We start from the raw sequence: 24,901 nt of genomic DNA, 5'->3' as shown, positions 1-24,901 counted from the left end.
ATCTGCTACCAAATGACACGACCATGTCATGAAAATGCAAAAAAATGATTATATTTTTCAGCTATTGCATGACCCTATTTTGGTGGAATCATAACTACTTAATGGCCTTTTCCATTTAATAATTAAGTATATGTGAACGAAAAGCAGAGCTAATTAACAACTAACTATGAGCATTAAAACCATACCAGTCCAAACAGTTGCATTGCAGTAAGGAGAGAGAAAGGAAGAAGAGAGAGGGAGAGGGAGGGGGTGGTGCTATTTGCTTGAAAATAAATACTTAGATTAGAACAAAGGAAAAGGATTAAATAATTCAGGAATTCTTGCACAAGAGATACAGGACTGGAAAATATATTATCACCCTAGTAGTCTAGTCAGATAAAAATAATTGCTCATAAGAATTTTACAGCACCTTTAGACCAAAAGAAGTAGCTGGTGAATGATTCTGAGGACTAGTAGGTGTTAAATCTGCATGCATAAAAGTACTTAAAGAAGTGGGCGAAGATGAGAATAATGTTGACTGGGATTTTATCCACTGGTCACAATCTTGTGATACTCTGGATAAGGCTATCTTCAGACGATCTAAATAACATTGTAAAAACATGCATTATGAGTACACTTTAGTCTTTAGCTCAAATTAGAAGCAATTTTGTCCAATATAATGATCAAGTTAATAAAAGAACACTTACAATTGACAGACTCAGAAAAACCTTTCCCATTTGAGTGCGAGTTTGGATGACCAAATGTTTCAAATATAAAGTAGAAAAAAACCTCAAACAACTGGCATATCCCCTGCAATAGAATACTGAATCAGGGAAAACAATTTAGAGAAAAAAATAAACATATCACTTGTGCTATACAAATAAAGACAATAAATAAATTTAGCCAACAAATGGTAGCATACCTTAAAAAACTCAACATTCACTATTTCTAGTTTCTGCATGAGCCTTGCATATTTATCCATTGACCTAGAATGTATAATAAATATAGCCAAATTAAATCCATTTACACACATAGCCAAGCTTACAGTCTAAAAACTGATTAGTGATCACTTTGAAGCTGAAGAGTATTTCACCTCAAAAGACAAATAGATGATCCTGTCTGCGCAGTTTTCTCATTATTTTTCCAAAGTGCAGAGTTCCTTCTTGAATGATTTGGCTTTGAAATTCGACTTGGGAGTTGACTGTCCTCATCAATAAAGTCCGCAAGTAGATCTTCATTCTCATCTTCCGAAACAGGAGTTCCACTTGAATGATTGGCATCAATACTTTTGGGGGACATAAAATCAGCAGGATAACCATCATTAGTATGTCCATCATATTCACCTGAAATTGCCCCATTAGGTAGGGACAAACTATGCGCTTCTCTGGAAGTGTGCATTAGTTTTAGCAAAAATGGGTTTCCCCTTCCAAGCCAACTTGCAAAACCATTCTTCTTAGAAGTAGGATCTACCAGATTCAATGATTTATCAGAATGATGCAATCTAGTATTAGTGGAGTTACTACCGGATGAAACGATAAAGGGCGCCCCATCCCCAACAAGGCCAGCAAAACTGATTGCTTGTATTGTATCTGATGGTAATTTCAGCCAATTTTCCTTTTCCAAAACCATTTTAAGTGCCTGAAAAAGATAAGAATAGTTTTTCTTTCACATTTCTATCACAACTCCAGTATGAATTAGATAAAAAATTAGAGAACTACAAAAAGATCAGTTCTGAATATGGATAGACACTGTACTGCAACAAGCATTTCAACCAGCACCTCCAGTTTACAGTATAATATACAAAAAATATATTGACAAATGCCAAACATCCCAAAAAGAAAAAACCAGAAAAGAAGGCAACGACAATGAAAAGAAAGGTTAGGCCATTAGGGAAAACCTCCAATGAGGGCATGCGCAAAGAAACCAATCCATGAAAGACTAAATTTACGAACATTCCAAAAAGAAATGGAATTTATCTGCACAACATTTAAACTGGAAAATACATTAACCTGGTAATGACTTACATAAATATTTTGCCGATGAAATGCTACAAAATAATTCTCACAGACAACCTTCAACTTCTGCCTAAACTCAACTGCCTCAACTCCACAGAAAGTATCACCAGCCAAGATGAAAACATTAAGATCTTCATAATTTTTCAAGAATTGGTGAATGCTCATTGAACCAACTGCAGAAGAAGAAAGCAATACTGATACTTGACTTGTTGTAAGCTGCCAAAGATTCTTCCGTCCTCTCTGAAGCGTTTGTGAAACAAAAGCAGTAGCACCTTTGCGCAGCTGATACCAAGGGGATCCACTACTTGATGCTCAAGTGCTGTCACTCCTCGCCTAATCAACTTGATAATGGGAATCTGAATAAATGGAATTTGTAGCTCCCTCATGGTCCTCCTTAGACACAGTGGTAATAGATTCCTCAGTCAGCATGTCATCCGCTGATTTAGAGATAGAGCCATTAATTTCTTGAGGATCAGAAGAAATTCCTGTAAGTGAATCAATTTGCTGGGATGCCAAAACCTGCAACAGACAAAAAAACAAGTTCATGAATAAAAACACAGAGAAAATACGTGAAAAATAAGAAGATCAAGATTGTTATACCACCCTATATATACTATGACAACTATAAAAGGCACAAAAGTAATTCGCTTCCCATAAAAGCAGATTCAATATGGAAATCATCTGCTTGTGCTAATGTAATAGAATTTTCCAACTCAAGTTCTACTTTTATCTGGTAACTCACTATGATCAAAACTTAAATTTCTTCCTTTAAAGGGCTCTAGGTTATAAGAGCTCTATGTTTAGATTCTTGAAGATTCAGAGTATTAGATGTATGAAGTATGAACTTTAGATTTTCCAAATCACCATGATTTATCTAGAAATTCTTTTTGAAGATGACAACCAACATGTTAAAAGTGTCTAATCAAATTGCAGAAGATTGAACACTGATTAATCAGATAGTAGTACTCATAAGATGCTAGAAGTAGCACCTTCATGCAGTTAAGAGCACATCAGCATAGAAAACATGCAACAAATAAACCTGGTATAGTAAAAACACAAGTTTACCTTGTTCTCCAGCTGAAAGATCATGATCTCACGATAGGAACACATCAACCTGAATAAGACAGCTAGTGTTCTCAACAAACACTGCCTGAACTTAGAATCAGGTATTTGAAGGCATAGATCACTGCAGGTAAGTCTGGAATGAATTAAAAGGTTGAAGCATGTTATGAAACACATCAAAACTGGAGAAACTGATGAGTATTCAACCCAGGGAATGCCAAATTGAGAAGAAGATACCTGCTATTCTGCAGTTCTACTTCTTGGTCCTGCCAAAGTTAATTAATCAAATTATGCAAAGATGTTCTTCAATGTAGAAAGAGATGATTCTCCTTAATCTCAATTAATATGTACATGAGTATATATGTACAATTGATTCCTATAATTGTGTTCTACTAATTAGGAATAAATCCTAATTAAGAAATCCTAAATAGGAATACAGAATACAGAATATACAAAGAAATAATATAGTGATTGACTTTCCATAACACTCCCCCTCAAGTTGGAGCATAGATGTTAATCATGCCCAACGTGTTACAAATGTAGTCAATCCTAGCTCCATTAAGAGCTTTTGTGAAAATATCTCCTAACTGCTCTCCAATTTTGATGTGTCCTGTTGAGATAATCTGTTGTTGAATCTTTTCACGAATAAAGTGACAATCAATCTCAATATGTTTGGTCCGCTCATGAAACGCAGGATTAGAAGCAATATGGAGAGCAGCTTGATTATCACACCACAATTTCGCAGGCAGGGAAGTCTTAAAACCTGTCTCATCTAGTAATTGAAGTATCCACATTACCTCACATACTGATTGTGCCATGGCTCTGTATTCGGATTCAGCATTAGATCGAGAAACTACACTCTGCTTCTTGCTTCTCCAAGACACCAAATTTCCTCCAACAAAAACGGAATATCCAGTAGTTGACCTCCTGTCAACCTTAGATCCAGCCCAGTCGGCATCTGAAAAACATTCAACATTCAAATGCCCATGATTACCATATAGCAAACCTATTCCTGGAGCGCCCTTCAAATAACACAAGATTTGTTCCAAGGCTTTCCAATGAGCAATAGTTGGGGAAGACATAAACTGACTTACCACACTAACGGCATAAGCAATGTCAGGACGAATGACTGTAAGGTAGTTCAATTTTCCTACCAATCTCCTGTATCTCTCTGGATCTTCAAACAACTCACTATCCCCTGCTAACAGTTGTAAAGTTTGAGTCATTGGTGCACTACAAGGCTTAGCACCTAATTTTTCTGTCTCTGTCAATAGATTGAGGATATATTTTCTTTGAGACAAGAAAATACCCTTCTTACTTCTCATAACTTCGATACCCAAGAAATACTTTAACAATTCCAAGTCTTTGGTCTGAAATTAGGTTTGGAGGAAGGTTTTAAGAGATGAAATACCTACAGAGTCACTCCCAGTGATGACAATGTCATCCACATAGACTACCAGGAGAATTAGACCAGCCTCAGATTGCCTATAAAATACTGAATGATCACACTTACTCTTTTGCATACCAAATTCCTGTATTACTTCACTGAATCTCCCAAACCATACCCTAGGACTTTGTTTCAAGCCATAAAGAGACTTCCGAAGCCTACAAACTTTACCCAACTCCCCCTGAGCAACAAACTCAGGTAGTTGCTCCATATACACCTCCTCCTGAAGATCACCATGAAGGAAAGCATTCTTGATATCCAATTGATGCAGGGGCCAATCATATGTAGCTGCTAAAGAGATAAACAAGCGAATAGAAGTAAGTTTAGCTACAGGAGAAAAAGTGCCAGAGTAATCAACCCCATATGTCTGAGCATATCCTTTTGCTGCAAGGCGTGCTTTTAACCTAGCCACAGAACCATCAGGATTTACCTTTACTGTAAATACCCATTTGCAACCAATAGCTTTCTTACCAGTGGGCAAAGGCAACAGTTCCCATGTACCATTAGCATCTAAAGCCTCCATTTCCTCTTTCATAGCATCACACCAGCCAGGATGAGACAATGCCTCACCAACAGTATTAGGGATAGGAACAGAGTTTAAAGAAGTAACAAAACATCGAGAACAAGAAGACAATTGATTATAAGAAACAAAAGAAGAGATAGGGTAAATACATGAACGTTTACCTTTACGAAGAGCAATGGGCAAGTCTAGATCAGAATCATGATCAGTATGAGGTACAGGATCTCCCAACGAAGTAGCTGGTGGAGGATCTGAGTCAAGAATCTCCAATCTCCTGGAATAAATATGCAACGGGAGATCGAGTAGGTCTAAAGACAGAAGGAACAGGCTGTGGGAGAGGACTAGACATTGGTTGAACAGTATATATTAAGAGATCATCCTCCTCCTCTTGACTCTCATACGCAGATGATTGAGGAAAAAATGGAATGGACTCAAAAAATATAATATCTGCAGAAACAAGATAACGATTAAGAGTAGGAGAAAAACAACGGTACCCTTTTTGGAGCCGGGAGTACCCAAGGAAGACATATTTGAGAGATTTTGAATCCAATTTAGTAACTTGTGGACAAATATCACGCACAAAATAGGTACAACAAAAAATACGGGGTTCAATAGGGAACAAAAATTTTGTAGGAAACAAAGCAGTATAAGGAATATCCCTATTAAGGACAGAAGACGGCATAAGATTGATCAAAAAACATGCCGTAGAAACTGCATCCGCTCAAAAGTGTTTAGGAACTTTCATCTGAAAAAGAAGAGCACGAGTTACCTCAAGGAGATGCTGATTTTTTCTTTCGGCCACGCCATTTTGGGATGAGGTATCCACACAGAAAGACTGATGAAGAATGCCATTTTGTGTCATATAAGACTAAAATTGTGCTGAAAAGTATTCTTTGGTATTGTCATTTCTTAATATGCGCACAGAAATATTAAATTGAGTTTTTATTTCATTACAAAAGGCACAAAAGATAGAAAACAACTCAGAACGATTCTTCATTAAATATAACCAGATAACACGAGAGTAATTATCAACAAAAGTAACAAAATAACGAAATATAGTTTTAGAAGTAACAGAACAAGGACTCCAAACATCAGAATGAACTAACTCAAAAGGGGATGAAGCTCGTTTATTGACTCTAGACACAGAAGGCAAACGATGATGTTTTGCAAACTGACACGACTCACATTCTAGTACTGATAAAGACTGAAATTGAGGACACAGCTTCTTCATAGTAGACAAAGAAGGATGACCCAATCTACAATGAGCTTCAAGAGGTGTTAAGGTACTGAAGCAAACAAGCGACCGCGGTACATGATTTTCCAAAATGTAGAGACCACCTGACTCGCGTCCTCTACCAATAATCTGCTTCGTCATAAGATCCTGAAACAAACACTGGTCAGGAAAAAAGGAAACAGAACAATTTAAGATACGAGTAAGTTTACTTATAGAAAGTAGATTAAAAGAGAATTTTGGTATACACAAAACAGAAGACAAAGAAATTGACGAAGTCGAGTTCGCAGTTCCAGAACCCATGACACGATAAGTAGAACCATCAACTAAAGTAACAGTAGAGGAAGTGAGATTAGACTGAAAAGCAAATAGAAGATTAGAATTACCTGTCATGTGATCTGTCGCACCAGAATCAATAACCCATTTGGATGAGGAAGACACAAGGCATGTAGTGGATTTACCTGACTCAGCGATCGCAGTGACAGGGGAACTGGTAGGCTTTAGAGATGCCTGATACTATGAAAATTATGTGAAATCCTTTACAGATACCAAAATAGTTTTCCCAAAGGAAGATACTGTAGAATTCTCTGCTGCCATATTTGCCATCAGTGATCGCTGATTTTTTCTCTAAAGTTGCAGACAATTATATTTTGTATGGCCAGGCTCATGGCAATAACAACAAATGATTCCTCTTGAGTCATGATTAGAACTAGCCTCTCCATTACACTGATTACTTCTGTTGCCTGTAATTCCTCCTCTCCTTCCTCTTCTATTACCTTGTTGTCCATTTGGATTACGGCTAATAAGAGCGCTACTGGCAGGCTGTGAAGATTGGGTACTCTCTGTACGACGGACCCGTGTGAACGTTTCATGCAAAGAGGAAATCTCAGAACTGGATAGAATCTGAGATTTAGCAGTCTCATACTCTGAAGGAAGACCTGCAAGAAAATTCATAACAGTCAGTTGCTCCCGTTGGGCCTGCTGAACTTTCATATCAGGACTAAAAGGCAACAATACATTAAGTTCCTCATATACCCATTTAAAATCTATAAAATAGTCGTAAGAGACTTATCCTCTTTCTCAGCATGGTAGAATGCCTTACAAACATCATAAATACGGGAGATATTCCCTTTACCAGAATACAGAAAATTTAAGTAATCCATCAATTCCTTAACAAATTCACAATGATTAATTAAACTAATTACCTCACTGTGAATCGAGTTCAAGTCGCAAAACAACCGAGCATCCTCCCTTAGCCAAGTTTGTCGTGTATCATCAGTGGGTGGATCTTTAGTAAGGTGATCATCCTTATCAATGCTACGCAAATAGACCGTAACAGTCTTACTCCACTCCAGGTAATTCGAACCATTAAGTTTGTATTCCGTGATCTTAGTCATCATCGGAATCACATCAGAAATAACATTCTTATTGTATGCCATTTGTTGAGACAAAGAAAACTAACCGAAACGCTAATCCAAAGTGCTTATAGCAACAAAATAACTCAAAATCACAAATCAAGCAAATACCAAAATAGGATCTAAGAGCCAAAGCTCAGAAGTCCTTTAATGGTGTACTGGATCAGGCAACAGCACACAGTGGTGGAATGAGGGGGTTGAAGCGACGCCGGCGATGTTGATCGGGGTCGAAACGGCCGGTCGGCGACCAAGGTCTCTCCTAAGCTAGGTGGTGAGAACAAATAGTCACCCTAGATTGATGACCTGCTCTAATACCATGTAGAAAGAGATGATTCTCCTTAATCTCAATTAATCTGTGTCGCAAGGTGTTTTGTGGTCGCTTGAACGAACCCTCACCGAAATGAAAAAGAATGAGGAGTCGCCACTTTAATTTTGAGGAAAACTAAAGAAAACCATTTGTGAAGATAAATTGAGATAAAACCACTTCAAAACAGAGATTCTAAGTTCGGGGTCCGTAAACGGGTGGGGAAGGTGTTAGGCACCCCACCTCGTCCCTTAATAAGGGTAAGTAGATTTAACTTTGCATTCTTTATAAATTAGTTATGAGGGCTTGAATGGAAATGTTAATCCTTTTAACAAAAAGGAATATTTGTTTTTTCACTAAATTCGGATTACCCAGATACATAAGTAAATGAGACAACCTTAGTGAGTTACTGTTATGTGTTAATTTTGTTTGAAGGGGCTATTTGGTTAAAATTCAATTTGAGAATCGGATAAGAACTCTCCTCCGATCTCTTTTAGATTAAGATTCGAATTTTGGATCGAATAAGAACTCTTCTCCGATCACTTTTAAAATTTTGGATTGAGAATCGGATAAGAACTCTCCTCCGATCTCTTTTAATTAAAATTTTGGGTTGAGAATCGGATAAGAACTCTCCTCCGATCTCTTTTAAATGTTTGTTAAAGTTTTTAAGTGAGAATCGGATAAGGACTCTCCTCCGATCTCTTTTAAATATTTATTAAAATTCTAGCTTGAGGATCGGATAAGAACTCTCCTCCGACCTCTTTTAAATATTTATTAAAATTTTTAGTCTGAGAACCGGATAAGAAATCTCCTCCGACCTCTTTTAAATATTTATTAAAATTTTTAGTTTGAGAACCGGATAAGAACTCTCCTCCGATCTCCTTTTAAATATTTATTAACATTTTTAGTTTGAGAACCGGATAAGAACTCTCCTCCGATCTCTTTTATTTTAATGGGACTCGAATAAAGACTCTTCCGATCCCTTCGAAATTTGATCATAGCTATATATCATAAGAGCCTAAGTTTAAGAGTTCTAGTATTCAAAGATGCCAAGGGTTGTAATAAGGCTTCTTTTAACTCATTGGTACTTTGTGACTAAATAAGGGATGACGGACTGAATTTTACCGACCTCCCATGTGGTCGCCTTACCAGTATCCTATCTGTTCCATTTTACTTATCTGAGATTTGATTTTTATTCCGCCTTATGGCGTTATGCCGGATCGCCTTCTACGTCAGCCTAGTAATTCAATTTTGCCATTTCCTTGACGTGTTATTTAGACCCTCTCTTTTAAAGAGACCCTTAAAATACAGTTACTTATATTTTATCCAACCACTTATGCGCTACTAGGGACTAGAAGACTTGCATTTAGGAATAACAAAGATTAACGAAAAGAATAGACTGATCAATAAAGAAGTAAACTCGGGAATAACATTCTTTGGGTTTTTTTAGCACAATATGAACTTGGAGAAAATTACATTCATAAAAAGAACAATGGAAATGCGTAAAATAAAAACGAACACTTAATAAAAACGGCAATATGAGCACTTACCTGTAAGGGGGCCAAATCTATTGAAATAACTACGAGATGACAAATAGCAATAAGATTGCGAGTTGATAGCCGGGAGATTAAGGTCCGCCTTGGAACAAAGAGTGCTTCTCTAAATGCAATCGAGTCAGATTTGTACCCGAGTTTAAATGGACGATGGAAGGGAAAATGAAGATAACAAGGAAATGAAAATGTGAACGTTACGGGATAATGAACGAGCCGAAAATGAAGAGTTTCGGTGTTCAAAATCTTTTTAAGAAAACACTTCAGGAAACTGGTTCCAAAAGTTCTTCTTATGAAAGCAGAGTAACGATCTGAATTAAATTTCAGAGTTCTTCCGCTATAGTAACAACCTTCTTTCTTTTTTGTTCCCCCCCTTGAACAGTTTTTCATACAGGTATTTATAGGGACCGGGTGCTCCCCGTGAAGGGTCAGGATTTATCTTGAGGGAGATGGAGGGTCAAGATTTCAAAGGACATGATCGGATGCTTGAGAATTAAAGAGAATTAAAATGAACGGCTAAGATCCTCTCCAGAATATTTGTCCTTTTCCTCTTCTAATCTGACGGTCCCAAACTTTGCTAACCCGGGCGATCCAAGGACTGAGAATGAAAGGCGCTGACCTTGTCGTCTTCCTCTTTGATCCAAGGGCTCCTGGCTCGTCCTTACAAGTGGAATCAACGGTGGCGATTGAGATGTACAGGACTGTCATGACATACTCGCACTGTCACAAGATTATGGCGATTCTCAAAGCATGCTTATTGGGATTTGTCTTATTATCTTTGCCTTCCGATCTCTCCTCTTTTCTGATCTTCTTAACACGCTCCTTTTTCGATCTTTCATACCAGTCTCCCATCTTCCGATCTCTATTATTCCAATCATTCTGTTAATCAGACCCGGTCTGGTCAAAGCATTAATTCCCCTCGATTCCCGAAGTGTCCGCTTCGTTTTCTGCTTAGCAATAAATGCCCGATTTTCCCTATATACACCCCTGACAGAAGAGACTTTCCTTATTCGATTTTCCTCTCTTCCTTCTTACTTTCCTGTTCTAGCTGCTCCGGCAGTAGTTCTGGCCATGATTGTGGCTGTTGATCCCTTTCCGATGGACCTCTTTATTCCCCGACTGAAAATTTACGATCCCGGTGATTGAATAATCGTGATAACCTTATCTGATGATGCTGAGAGAACTGGACCAATTAACCGATCTGGATCGCGGACCTCGATCGTGCCGATCTCGAGTCGTTCGACCAGTATAATCGGCGAACCGATTTCGGCCGAGAAAACTGCAAATGTTCCGCCGACCCTTGGCGGTTGCTCTTCCAAGTTTATTCGGCTTCTCACTACATTGGGTGTTCCGACAGCGGCTTTCCTCCACATTGGGTGTTCCGACAGCGGCTCGGTTCTGGTCGGTGACACCCTTTGGATCAGTCACAATGTTGGCTTTTGACATAGGCCCTTTAGATGGGATGTTCCACCAGTCTCTAAAGATCGCCCAAATGATGTATTTTATTTTCAATGTAATCCGATCTCTAGAAATCACCGAAATGATGTAGTCCAATTTTAGTGTAATCCGATCCCTAGAGATCACCGAAATGATGTAATTCGATCTTTTGGAAATAAAGATTTTATTTTGTCGATTATCATCTTATTATTATTATTGCATTAATTATTTTCCGATCTTTTATGTGATTACCCGATCTGATTCTTCATTTGAATGACACTTATCCGATCCGTAATTCAAAACACCTTGATCTGCCGCTCTATAATTAACCGATCTCTTCATGGAATCTTGGGAATATTCGTGAGACGTGTCAGAATAGCTGGCGAGTCTCGCTACCTGATGCACCACCTGGAACATCATGAGCATTAAATGCTCGGACGAGTATAAATAGGGGTGGGGGTTAGCCAGTTGCTCCCGTATGTCATTTTCGGTCTCTCGCTCACAACTTCAAAATTCTCTCATTTTCTCAAATTCTTCCGACGCCGATCAGACTCCGGTAAGGGCTTTGATCTTTCTTTTAGTTTAAATTCTTTATTTCCTTTGAAAATGAGCGGTGCCGAGGGTCAGAGAGCAGCAAGCCCCCCTTCGGTTCAGGTCTCGTGGTCATCCGATGAGATAGAGGTGGTCGGACCGAGCGTTCGGACTGAACCTGTTAGGACCTCCGCCCCAGTTCAGGGGCAAGCGACATCTTCGAAGCGAACACGTTCTTCAGGGAGAGAAAACCTCCCCATGGATGAGCTACCGTCCATTCTTAAAGAAATCGACCTACAGTCGTTCAGCCAAGAATACAACATTCACCCTGACTTATTCGAACTCATTAAGTGTCACGGCGATCTTCGAGCCGATCACTTCTTTGAGGGGAATGACATGATCATGGTGTACGAAGAGCAATTAAAAGCCGGGCTGCGGTTCCCTTTAGACGACTTCTTCAAAGAAGTTATGAAATTTCACCAAGTATGCATCGCCCAAGTTCACCCGAACTCGTGGCGGATCCTTGTGGCCTTCCGTGGCCTGTGCCGAGCTAAGGGAATTAGTCCTACTGCCAAAGTGCTCGCCGACCTTCATAGGTTAACTCGTCGAACGGACGACGAGTATTGGTTTTTCCAGGCGAAACCCCACTGTGGGCTTTTTACCAATCTGCCGTCATCCCTGAAGAATTGGAAGAACCGCTTCTTTATCCTGAGAAGCAAAATCCCGAACGGCTTTGAGGGTTTCCCACGCAGTTGGCTGCACCAGGGTCCATTAATTCCGAGGCACCTTGCCCTGAATAGGGAAGAGGGCGCAATGGTGATGGATTTGAAAGAGCAGGCGAGCAGAGAGAAGTTCTCTTGCTTGGATGCGGTGACTGCCGAGCTGCACCATTGGACTATGGAATTGCTCACCGGCAAAGATCGCGGGCTTCAGCTCTCTGACCTCGGCATCGGTATTTTCTATATCTCATATCTCAGGACCTTAGCGATCTCACTAACCTCTTCTTTGTGCAAGTATGGCAAGCGGCGAAGCTTCCAAAGAGAGCCGGAAACGAAAGAGGGAGATCTCCCGGAAGGTACGGGAGATGAAGCGGGCTGAGGAGATGCAGACACCTCGTAATGAGCCCGAGGAAATACGAGAAGGCTCGTCTCAACCTTTGGGACCGTCGATCCCCGAGGTGGAAGTGGTCCGATCTCCTCCTCGGGAAGAGCCGCCTCCGCCTCCTGCAGTTGTTCCGGGCGCGGAAGGGGGTCCTTCCCAACAACAAGTGAGGCCCCTTTCTCATGGCGCTCAAGTGTTGGTGGCTTCCCTGGAGAAGAACCGGACTGTTCGGGAGAACCCGGGTTTCGCTAAGGTCCTAGCGTCCTCTATCTGCCTCCGAGAAGATCGGGATAGGCTGTCTCCGGATAGCCTTGATGATATCCTGACCAGATCTATGAGCTTGAACGTTGAGTGTTTGGTGAATCAGCACATGATCCGGGAGAAGGCGCATCGGCTGGGTAAAAAGGTCGAGACGATAGGTCATGAAGCAGCTTCCCTCCGATCCCAACTCTCATCCGCTCGGGATTATATATGTGAAATTGAGGGACGGATGAAGTACTATGAGGACAAGCTGGCCGAACAAGCTCATGCTCTGGCTGAACGGGATCATGCTCTTGGAGAGGTTCAGGCGCTCCGGGCCAACGAAGCTGCTCACATCGCTCAACTTACTGAGGAGCTTAAGGCAAAAGAAGAAGAGATGGTGACAGGAGTGGCCGGTGCTTATGTGAATGCCCACAGAGATCTCCTGGCTGAGCTCAAGAAGCGTTACCCTGAGGAAGACTTCTCTTGGATGGCCAACCTGGCTCCCGAGGATGAAGGTGAGGAGAGTGAGGAGGAGGCTGAGGGTGAGAGGGGAGACGGGCAAAATGTAGATCAGGCTGGGGGTGATCCTCCAGCTGAATAACTTGTACAAATTCTTGAAATGAAATGAAATGGAATGCCTCTTTTGTCCGATGAATGGTTGTGATCGGAAAATTTCTAAATTATTAAACACTTGATTGTCTGAGTATGTTGAAATAACTGAAAGTGATTATTAACCTCAGTGTGAGAGATCAGAAAACACAATGAGCATGAGATCGGTAGAGAACCAACGCTAAACGGGACTTGAGTAAAATTGAAAATTTGGCTTGAACATTTAAGATCGGAATTATCATTAAACCGGAACGAAACCTTTGATTATTCTTAAACTTTTGAAAGGGAGATCGGCAATAAAATCGGTAACAAAGACCTAGTGTTTGTCAACAGAGATCGGGAATACACTTGACTGGTCTGAAGATTCGACAGGGTTTGAGAGATCGGTGAGTGATTTAATAGACTGGTAAGGCTTAGACTGATGTGAGGACTTAGCATTGATTCAATTCCTTGTGAGGAGAGATCGGAAATGTGGTTATCTAGCAAGGAGGGATCGTAAATGTGATTAGCTGTCAAAGGGAGACTTAGTACTGGGGATCGGTTTCAAAGTTTATTGATTCTGGGGATCGGCCAAAATATGGTGTCGACAATCTGTACATGGGTATATATATACGATTCCTATAATTGTGTTATACTAATTAGGAAGAAATCCTAAATAGAAATACAGAATAAAAAATATACAGAGAAATAATATAGTGATTGACTTTCCATAACATTCAATAATACAGCGGACACCAAATTCTAGAGAATTTTAAGTTTATAACAGATAGGAAAACATCTAAAGGGAAAACCTATGAACAAGTTGTAACATCGCACAGCCTCAATGTATGGATGGCATGATCAGAAAGAGAGAGAAACAAAAAGACAGCAAGATATTTCAGAAGTCTAGTTCACTTGTAAATCTTAATTACGCCAGCATACCTCTTGCACAATATTCTTCAACACAGAGTGAGTTTCTGATAGAACTTCCTGCATGAAGAAGCTCTGTATCCTTTCAGCAAGACCAGAGATATCTCCAATTAATGCATAAGCATCAACCACCTGTTAAGCACCATAAAATTTATCATTTGATTGAGAATTTGGCACAAGAACTGAAACAGGATAATATTATTGAATTATTCAATTAATTTTCCAAGAGACTACTGTGGCCATTGATGTCTGCTATTGACAATAGTGGTTCCCAATAAAAGATTTTTTTTTTAAAAAAAGGCCTAACCTAAAACATCATGTTCATTATGATTGCTACTTACGTAGGGTCTTGCTTCATAAGAGTGAGGAGTCATTTAATCTGATAGAAGTCCCATTGCCCATGAATGATGAGCTTTTGGTTCATTAAGAGAGGAAAACGTAAACAGAAATGAAGAAACAAGAGCAATGACAGAGAAAAGGAAAGGAAGTCAATAGTGAGCCACCAAAGAATGAAGAAGGAGAATTTTCTGGAACTTTCTACAAGTGATGAGGAAAAAATGATTGCATAAGATAAAGGATGTAAAATGTGAATGGATGAAGTTGAGATGTGCCACAAGGATCCAACATGATTGCAAAATAGCAGCTAAGTTGATGGGAAAACTAACTATGATTCGTTAGTATTGGGAAGTGAGCAAACAGCATATTCACAAAATTAGCATAACAGATATGAGAATGTTAATATGGATGTGAGGAAATACAATAGTGGACGGGATGAGGAATGACTACATTTGTAGAAAGGTGGACATGAAAACTACTGAGAAGTTCAGAGAATGGCAATTGAAATGGTTTGGACATGTGCATCATAGACCGGTATACACAAAATAATGGACAGGATAAATAAAATACAATCGCATATAATATAGGTGGAATTGACACCTACTGAAAAAAGGTTTAGATAATGATAACTGAAATGGTTTGGACATGTGCATCAACCAGCATACACAGTTACACACCAATCTGGAAGGTTCAGCACATTGGAGTGATAAAGTTAGGGGCAAACCTTCTATGACACGAGGGGAAGCAATAAGGAAGGATTTAGCAACTCTAGTTCTTTCTAAAAAAGCAGCCCTAAATTGAAAAGAACAGAGGAAACAGATCCGTATAGCTATACGGGGAAACCTCATACAACCCCAAATCATATGGGATTAAGATTTAAGACTTCCTTGAGTTGAGTATACAGAAGCCATTTATTGAAAATGGAATATCATTATACGGGGTGATTTTCAGGGCAGGGTGAGCATACACCAACCTGACCTCATATCGGTTGAAAACATTCACGTTTCTCCAGAACCTGCCCAAAATAAGTTTGAAAAAACTGTCCCAATCAAAGATGGGGAGATTGAATTTCTGCAGGATTAGTCCAAATATCATCCCCAGAGAAAAGAGCTACAGTTTGATACAGAGTAAGCTATCAATTTTTCCTTCAGTACTATGTTTTAAGTTTGAACTATCAACGAGGTTATCCCTTCCATTCCCACTTCCCAGAAATCCCTATCCATGACGGCAGCAGGATCTGATCCCAAGTCTCCCTGCTACAAAGCCCAGAGACTAGCAATTGTGCCACTAAATTCCCCTAAATTGATAAAATTACTAAGAGGCCCTCATAAAAAATGAGGGTTACACATCGACAGATGCACCTGCCTATAATCAGCATCTCAACTTGATATTATTAAGGTACCATGAAAACAGAAAAGAGACATGTTGCATCTCATGTCATGAAACATATCAACCTAATACACTAGCAACAGCTAAAGGTACTACAAAGCAAAAATTTTGAGAGCATTATGTCTGCACAATTTAGGAAAGATTAAAAAATGATTACTGTCACAGCAAAGGAATGATATACTGACATTTATATAACTCTCCTCCTTGAACTCCTGGCACACTCCTAACAAAAGTGAATCCAGCTTTTGAAGGGTTCTTCCCGACCAAACCTGTATTAATATCAAAACCATCAAAAGAAAAGTAAGAATGCAGCAGCAACTGTAACTTTCTGCAATGCATATGAGCAAAGGATAAGCAATAAATGAATTGTTTGGTTTTGCATAATAAATGCATATCAATCAAATATTCACCTCAACACCTCGGGTCATCTCCTGTATGGCTGAAAGCTCTGAAAAACCATCTAATAGCTGTAAATATTCAGATAGGACTTGGAATGCCTGAGAAGCAATGAAAATGTAGTGTATTTATTCAGGATGGCAACAAGGCAACAAAGCAACAAAATAGTAATCCATCAGGAGAGAAGGAAAGTGGAGAATCAAAGGTCAAGCATGGTAAGACACCATTAGATCAAAATTACATTAGCCCACCTTGCAATAATTCTCTTCTTCAACTAAGGATTCAAGAACTGCTTGAATGTCCAGTGCATGATGAACGTCAAATAATATAGGAAGCATGTCCTGAAATTGCAAATGATGACACATTTCTATTCTGTTAAATTTGAAGAGAGTATAGGTCAAATTATAATTTAATTCATTTTAATTCGGCTATCCAGACTTCAACCTTAAAGTTACCCATCAGCAACAATTTCATCCATTAAAACTTATTCACAACTAGCTCTTCCTCTAGCTTATAGTTCAGAAGGGTTGCGAGGCCTGGTGACTAACTCAACTTAATTTCGGTAACTACTATGATCGTCCTTTCATACATAACATCAGGTACACGCTTACCATCATTTTCTTTTTAAGAAGAATGTGTACAGACTGGTGCCTATCAAGTTCTTAAATACTAGATCATCACAACATTATTTCCCTTGCTTATGTAGACTTCTAGAGCCAAAGGTACGATCTAAACTTAAAGAGAAAGAGAAATCTCCTTCTACTGACATCAACACACCATTCATGTCTCTTGGTCTTCTCCCTAAAATTTCATCATCTCTATATAAGATATCAACTACAGCAATCCTTCTATTGTACCACCGATTTGCCTAATATATTATCTTAAGATTTTCTATCTCCACTTATACTCCATTTCTACCTTTTTATGCCTACCTTAACTCTTTTGCATCCCTATATTTTACTGTATTCAAGAAGATACCTCTCACTAATAAAATCTTCCAAAATGGATTCCAATCATGCTTACTGTCATAACTCTTATCCTTGTACTTCTCAGTCTTCTCAGTGACTTGTGACTGTCACTCATACATATCTCTTTCTGCTCTATATCCTCCTGTCGTTCTGTCACTCATTATCATTCATGTTTCCTTATAAAGTGACCCTATTGGTCATGCTAAAAATGCTTACCTAATCCTTGATCGCAGATCCCATAATTGCTATCTCACCACCTCTAGTCAAGTCCTAAGCCTATGTGCCATTTTCCACCATCCTTTTTGTTCGTCATGCCTATTTGAACCATTAGGTATACTTTTATTTAACTTACTACTTATTAATTCACTTCTTTGCCTGATAGGACAGTTCAAGACACCATTACACATCCTATAACTTTTAATTGCTCTAGTTGCATTCCTCAACTAACTTGCTCTGGTTGATCCACATCCTGCAACTCTGAACCCCATGTTTTGGCTTCTGATACTACCCGAACTATGACCTGCTCTAAGTCCTACACTTTTGGATTCTATATCTTGACAGCTATCCTCACTCATGTACCCTCATTTTAGGTTTTCTAATATTGCCTTTCAGTTCATCCTATTTACCTGACTCAGGATGGCACTTTATATACCTTATATCACACTTTGATCTTCCTGACCTTGTCCTAGGTTTGCTCTTTAATTCATCTCTTTTATCTTACCCAAAATAGAACTTGACTATTTTATTCTTTAGTGCTACTCTCTTTCTTGATCTGACTATCATGTCAGGAACTTAAATCCCTTCACTGTCTCTATCAAATTATCAACACCTTGATGTTACTCAAAATTGGTGCTCTAACCACTATGGCTGGTACTTCCAGTGTCATTCGAATTTTTCTCCTGTTGCATCTAAAACCAACTATCCAAATTTTTATTGCTATATTTTCTTTTATCTACTGATATTTTATGACTTATTTTCGCTGGCTTGCAGTCATTGTCCTTTGCTCTGTTTAACTCTAAACTACCCTCTAATACCTCAAGGAGGGAATCTACAAGATCCTTTTTTTTTTTCCCTTACTACTCCAAAGCTCTGCATCCATCATAATCTGATATCTTATGATCCTTACAATGAAAATTGTACTCTCCCTAAGGGGACACCTGAGCCACCATTTCCTATCACACTACAGTCCCATTTAGGACATCATTGCATAGATCGTTATATTAGTGGTACTCTTCTATCTCTCCTCAGAAAACATTACCATACTCTACAGTATAACTGACTGCAAGAGAGGTACTACCTCAACCCGATTACTACAACTATATTCCTAGAATGTCATTTCGCAGGCTATGAATATTATTCAAAATTTCCAATCTCCTTTAGGGAGTAGAGTCGCACTTACGCTCCAATGTCACACGAAGGAGGTACTATCTTCATTAAATTTTAGGCAATACGTTCACTGTAATGCCAACACTGCCAACGATCTCATACCGGAGACCAGATGATCCCACTAAGTAGGTGTCACCATTACACTGCAATCATACTAAAAACCTCTAGTCTTGTGCCACTTAGTCTCTAACTCTGCGCTCAAAGTAGGATAACTGAGTCACTGACTCTAGTTATCACCCAACTGTAACCTTAGGTGTTCAATCTCTAGGGTCTTAAACCCTAACTATGAGTTTCCCTAACTCCTTTGCAGAAATAAAACTATGTCTTGACATAACTGTACCAAAACAAAGGTTATTTACAAACACCCTAATCATGGTGCACCACGGAGAAGCACGTAACTCTACATAATAATCTCATGTCAGTACTGTAATCTACAGCTTACAACACAAACATCGAGAATATTCTATAGTTACTACGGTACATCTCGACATACTAGATCTCTTATCTCTCTTGAATCCACTGATAGCATGAACTTACTATGACTAGGCTATCCACCGATGACTGCCAGCAATGGTACCCTTACTCTCACTTAGGGCAGCTATATTGCTAAAAGTCACCTTTATGTCCTCGTGCCTTGCACCAAATAGGTACGCACTTAAACCCATACTGACAGAAACATAGCATTTATTGGAAAACGTATCCTCATGACAGACCTCAATATGTCTGCTAACTCTATTTTACATCTCTATGTACTTCACGAAAACTAAGACACTAACTGAAACACTCTTATATTTCCCAATGTATAGCGCAGAAGTTAGAAACAATGAATTACAGAAGAAGACGAAATAGGATTCTACACTCCGCATGTGAACCCCTAACCAGACTCTTCTTAAGGTGTAGACATGTATTTCCCATGAATCTGGAGCCTAAGCTGTGATACAATAATTGTCACGACTCAACCTATGGGCCGGACCGGCACTAGGACCTGTACTAGCCTAAAGCCCCCGAGACCCGTAGTAAGCCTAACTATTCCTTAACTCAATCCTAAGGCCCATATTAAGCCCATAACACCAGGAGTTAGACTAAAATATTTATATTTACATATAAAATAATTATTTAAAAATCAAGGGTATTATATTTATTGAGGCCGTCGTGAAAGACTGATTGGTACACCACAAAAGTGGTAGACTCTCGCTTAGGATGTATAGGAGACCCATCCCACATCAGAATGGGAGCAGAAAGTAATAATATATAAAATGGAGTAACTAATCACTAGAGGCGCCTTTTGGTGGAATGGCCTGGAGAGTTGGAAGAACTCAAAGGTTAAGCGTGCTCGCTTAAGAGAAATCCTAGGATGGGTGACCCTCTGGGAAATTCTCCATTCCACCTATGGGATAAAACCGTGAGGCTTATGGCCAAAGCAGATAATTCCTCTAGTGGTTGGAGCCTGGCCATTACACTCTTGGTATGAATTCAATGGGAATGGATTAGTTCTGATAATTGCTGTGCAAATTATGCCCATATATGTCCGCATAAACAACACGTAGAGAAAACTGATAGGTGATAAGTATTAGAAGTATAAACTTATGACAGAAGGCCGCACACAGAAGAGATCACAAGTTTAGAACTTATTAGGGCATATTTACTTGTGGAAAACAGTTCTTTGTTTTCCATTTTCCATTTTCTAAGAGAACTCCAGTTTTCATGTTCCATGAAAACTAAGGGAAATTCACCTATCAATAATAGAAAACCATTTGCTAATTCAAAAAATTAAAAAAAAAAATCATATTTTCATAATTAAAAATAAATCATGATAAAATATATTTAAAACTTATTTTATTTTTAAAATTTTTAATATGTGTTATCTATTTATTTTATAATAGTATGAATAATTTTTTTCTCATTGTCAATAAATATTTTCCTAAATAATTATTTAATTTTAATTATGAAAAAAGTTATAATATTTTGGTGATAGAAAAGTCATTATTTATCATTTGAAAAAACAGTTGAAAAATAGAACTTTTGTTATAAAGGAAAATAATGAAAAACAACTTAAAGCTAATTTTTAAATTTTAATTAAATTTTGAAAAACTGGCACATGTGAACATGAAACTCTATTTTTCAACTTTTTTAGAAAATTTTTTCCTTAAAATTACTCTAGTTTTCCATAAGTGAAGAGCCCTTTAAGTTCTCAAGATCACAAGTTTGGCAAACATAAGTTTGAAACAAGTGATATGTCACTTAGTTTCTCCTACATTTGAATAAAAACCAAAATTTGTTTTCCAAGTTTTGAAGCATACAACCCACCATTTTGACCACTGGGGGAAAATTTTAAGAAAACACAAAAAGGAGGGGAGGCAATGTATGCAAAATGGCAAAAGATAAACAATATGTACCCCAAAAACAAGTTGAGAAGGAAAAGGGAAAATATGTAAAAGAGAGAAAAAAAAATGGAGAAAAGAATTGAAAGCCAAGATAGTGCTCAGCATCCTAACAACTAAGTTGAAGTAAGTGCTTAAAAATTTTTACAACAAAGACAATTGAAGGCATTCCTAAAAATTCATCAAACCATAAAGCGACATCAGGAAAAGAACCAAAAAACTATGTATCTTAAGCTCCACCTTTCCAGCATGTGTAGCTATTCCCTGACAGAAGAAACTCCTCATAAAACATCATAAAAATTCTCTAAAAAGCACCATTTCTGTCTCCTTGAAATCTAACACTCCAGCATTTCAACATCCAGATCACCTAAAAGACATCCTCCCCCCCTTGGCTGAGTAATTAGCAAGCATTGTGCTAATGCTCCACTATAGTTGGACATAGAATGCCATTCATACATAAATTAGTTTTCTGTTTTACAATTAATAAAATTTTAGGGATCACAACGTTTGGGATCTAGTATGTGAAAGCACCAAAGTCATAACAAAAAGTTTGGACCATAATTCCAACTTCCAAAGGCTCAAGTGATCCCTGTAAACATGTTTATATATAGATGTCACAAATACACTCTGTATTAATGCCAATGAAGGAGCTCTGTAGGTATGATATTCTCCTCTGTAAACTTTTAAAATAAAATCAACAAAAAGAACAGTTTTTTGGCTACACCTATCATATTTACATAGAAAAGAAAAGAAATTGGCAGAATAAACAAAATTAATAAGAAGAGGAAGGTGGCTTTTCTCTAGAAGGGAAATGTTGACTTTCGGTTTCATCACAAATGATAGGCATGGCTAGGAGGCATCTCTCTTTGATATTATATCTAAAGGAGATGAGTATTTTTTTTTTTTATAATTTAGCATACAACTTCTGCACACCATATCTTAAAGATCTCAAATTTATTTAATTTCAGAAATAATTTTTACCAAATTTTTTTGAAATTTATAGCCAAATGAAAATCATGTTAAATTAATTCCACCTAAAAAAATTAAGGTCATCCTTCTTGATGACATTGTAGTTGGTTACATATTATTCCTTTACTGTATGAGAAATAGATAGCAGAGGATGGTCTAAAACTATTATCTGCACCCAAAATAAATTAATTAACAAATATATATACCCATCAACTTTTTACTCAACATTAATCCATCATTTGTCATACATTCACATATTTTTCTTCTTTTGACTTCAGAAGCAAGTACCACAAACCAAGTACAAGGGAGACCAAGGCTTTGGCAAATACCCACTTATTGCTAAGTTCATGATTTTGGATGGTCAAAATCTCATCAAAATTCAGAAAGTCTTTTTTCCTTTCAAATTATTGGGCACAACTAAAAGTGTGAAGTTAATGGTAATATTGTATCATGAATGTCATTCTTTCAAAGATTTAGATAACTTTACATGAAACTCATTCTCTTGTATTAAATAAAGAGAGGTGACGAGATATATATAGTGATGTTCATTCAATAATTCACACTAATACATAAAAGCTACAACAACCATGAACCATGTCAATAAGAATATCATTGACATAAAAGACGTCTCAAATTCTAAAAAGTTAAAGGATATATAAAGAAAAAAAAGCCAGGGCTAGATATAAATCACTAAAGATTTAAATCAGGTAGAAACCTCTTCATAGAAGCCCTCTTCAAGTTCCTCCACTACTTGACCATTCGATCTGCACCCATATATTGAGCGCAGTTCTTCAGAACTTGATGGAAGACTAAATTGTTGATGAGGAGGCAGTCCAGGAAGAACACGTGCAACAGCTGCAGCTCGAGCTGGAACCTATTAAAGGACACAAGTCAAATCAGGATATTACAAACTTTTTCAGTGTCAGATTAGAGTTGCATAGAAAATGATTAAGGATTTATTTGACAATTGGAATACCACCCTAGTAGCCACCCTATCACCTAAAGAACTTGTTGAGCTCTGAACAGAAAACTTAGGATGCATCAAGTCTAAACCCAATACAAATACAGGGTTAAAAACCTACAAGCTACAAAACATAACCGCAACTTCCCTCAATTGTAGCATAAACCAAATGAAAATTTCCCAAATCTTTTTACACAGTTAAGATCTTGTTCACTGAATTCTTCTAAAAATAACAACACTCTATATGTCCCTAAATCGATAAATTTCCAGATAAACTTATCTCATTAAAATTTCTAGTAAAAATGCAACCCACTAACCTACTTCCCCATGTCATTTCCAAGAAAGTAGAATAAAATAAAACAAACAAACGTAACTCGAAACTAGTGAAAAAGGTAAAAGCACTCCTATTGTATCTATCATTGTATTCTCTACTTTAAGTGGCACTTTTAGAATTTATCATTGACCAGAGCCTCCTTAATGAAGTACTAAAAGCTTTAATCAGACAGCACTATATTCAATTAATGCCAAAAAAATTACAAGATTAAGAAAAAATAAACAAAGCTAATCAAAATATCTCATTTTCTGATTAAGTAAATTAGAACAAAATCAAACTACATTTCATCCACAAACAATTCACCTCAGGGCGATCAGAGGTAGAAGGCAAGAGACCAAGCGATCTAGCGGAACGAACAGAGCTCAAAATTTTTTCTTCAACCTTAGACAAATCCATTCCACCTCTTTGAAACAACAAAAAGGGGACCAAAAAGAAGATCCTAGAGCTCTCAAATCCACCACCAACACCAGCTTCGCTCAAATCACCATTGAAGAGAAAGGGATTTCCAAAGACGGTACCAAAAGAGATTGGACTGCATTTCAACTCAGGAATGCGAGATGAACCACCAGGATTACCCCCATTGAATCGTCGATTGAGTCTGATGTAGATATTTGGAAGTGCTGTTTATTTTTATTCAGTGAGTTTTGGAGAGCTTTCGGATCAGAGAAGTGAAAATAAAATGTCTTCGATTTTGATAGGCCGCGTTTGGATGGTTTATTGCTTTGGTACACCTCGAAGCTGTCCTGTAGTGTCATTCAATGACGAGACTTTTTTAGAGCTAATAATAAACCGAGTAATAAATTTTTTTGGACCTTAAGCGAAAGTGCTGCTAGGTTTTATTTTTCTTTGACTTCAATCCTATACTCGATTAATTTAATGCTTTGTTTGACCATTTACGTTCATGCTCAACGTGGGTATTTAATTTTACTGATATTGATAAATTAATTTAGATTTATGAATATTTAAAATTTTAGGTAGTAAAAATATTTATAAATAATTAAAAAATTAAATTATAATTATATTTATTATTAAAATATTTAAAAAATATTAAATATTATTGATAATATAATTTAAAAATTAAATAAAAATAATATAGGAAAGTATTTTGTTAAACAAGTTTATATATAAAATTTATAAATATCAAAATAAAAAATTGATCTAACTTATTTTTTAATTTATAAGTTTAATATATAAATTTAAAAATTATTATAAATTAATTAATTAATTTATATGGTGTTTGTCATAGTTTATAAACTGGTTAAATCGGTTTATAAATTAATTAAAAAAAATTATGAGAATTTACCTTTTCATTTTGATATTTATAAACTAATTTAACTAAATATTTTATCATATTATCTTCATTTAATTTTTTAAAAATTTATCATAAATCTTATTTAATATTATTTTTAATCATCTTAATAACAAATG

The 24,901-nt window shown here is 37.4% G+C and overlaps 1 protein-coding gene across 1 annotated transcript in view; it reads right to left on the bottom strand.

The window, feature by feature from the left end:
* The window catches only part of LOC110673313 (uncharacterized), a gene marked incomplete at its 5' end in the record, with an annotated part of 34,642 nt that extends 10,545 nt beyond the window's left edge, over window positions 1-24,097 (bottom strand). The window contains 14 exon segments of the mRNA XM_058152775.1: window positions 410-579; window positions 687-789; window positions 902-965; window positions 1,073-1,617; window positions 2,004-2,513; window positions 3,060-3,192; window positions 3,294-3,322; window positions 14,366-14,485; window positions 16,264-16,347; window positions 16,489-16,575; window positions 16,726-16,846; window positions 19,384-19,494; window positions 22,883-23,052; window positions 23,777-24,097. Coding sequence (XP_058008758.1) covers window positions 410-579; window positions 687-789; window positions 902-965; window positions 1,073-1,617; window positions 2,004-2,513; window positions 3,060-3,192; window positions 3,294-3,322; window positions 14,366-14,485; window positions 16,264-16,347; window positions 16,489-16,575; window positions 16,726-16,846; window positions 19,384-19,494; window positions 22,883-23,052; window positions 23,777-24,097 — 2,568 coding nt within the window.
* Window positions 24,098-24,901: the final 804 nt, after the last annotated feature.

The sequence above is a fragment of the Hevea brasiliensis genome, chromosome 1, assembly GCF_030052815.1.
Source record: "Hevea brasiliensis isolate MT/VB/25A 57/8 chromosome 1, ASM3005281v1, whole genome shotgun sequence".
NCBI lineage: Eukaryota > Viridiplantae > Streptophyta > Magnoliopsida > Malpighiales > Euphorbiaceae > Hevea > Hevea brasiliensis.
This window is presented reverse-complemented; position numbering and strand designations above follow the sequence as displayed.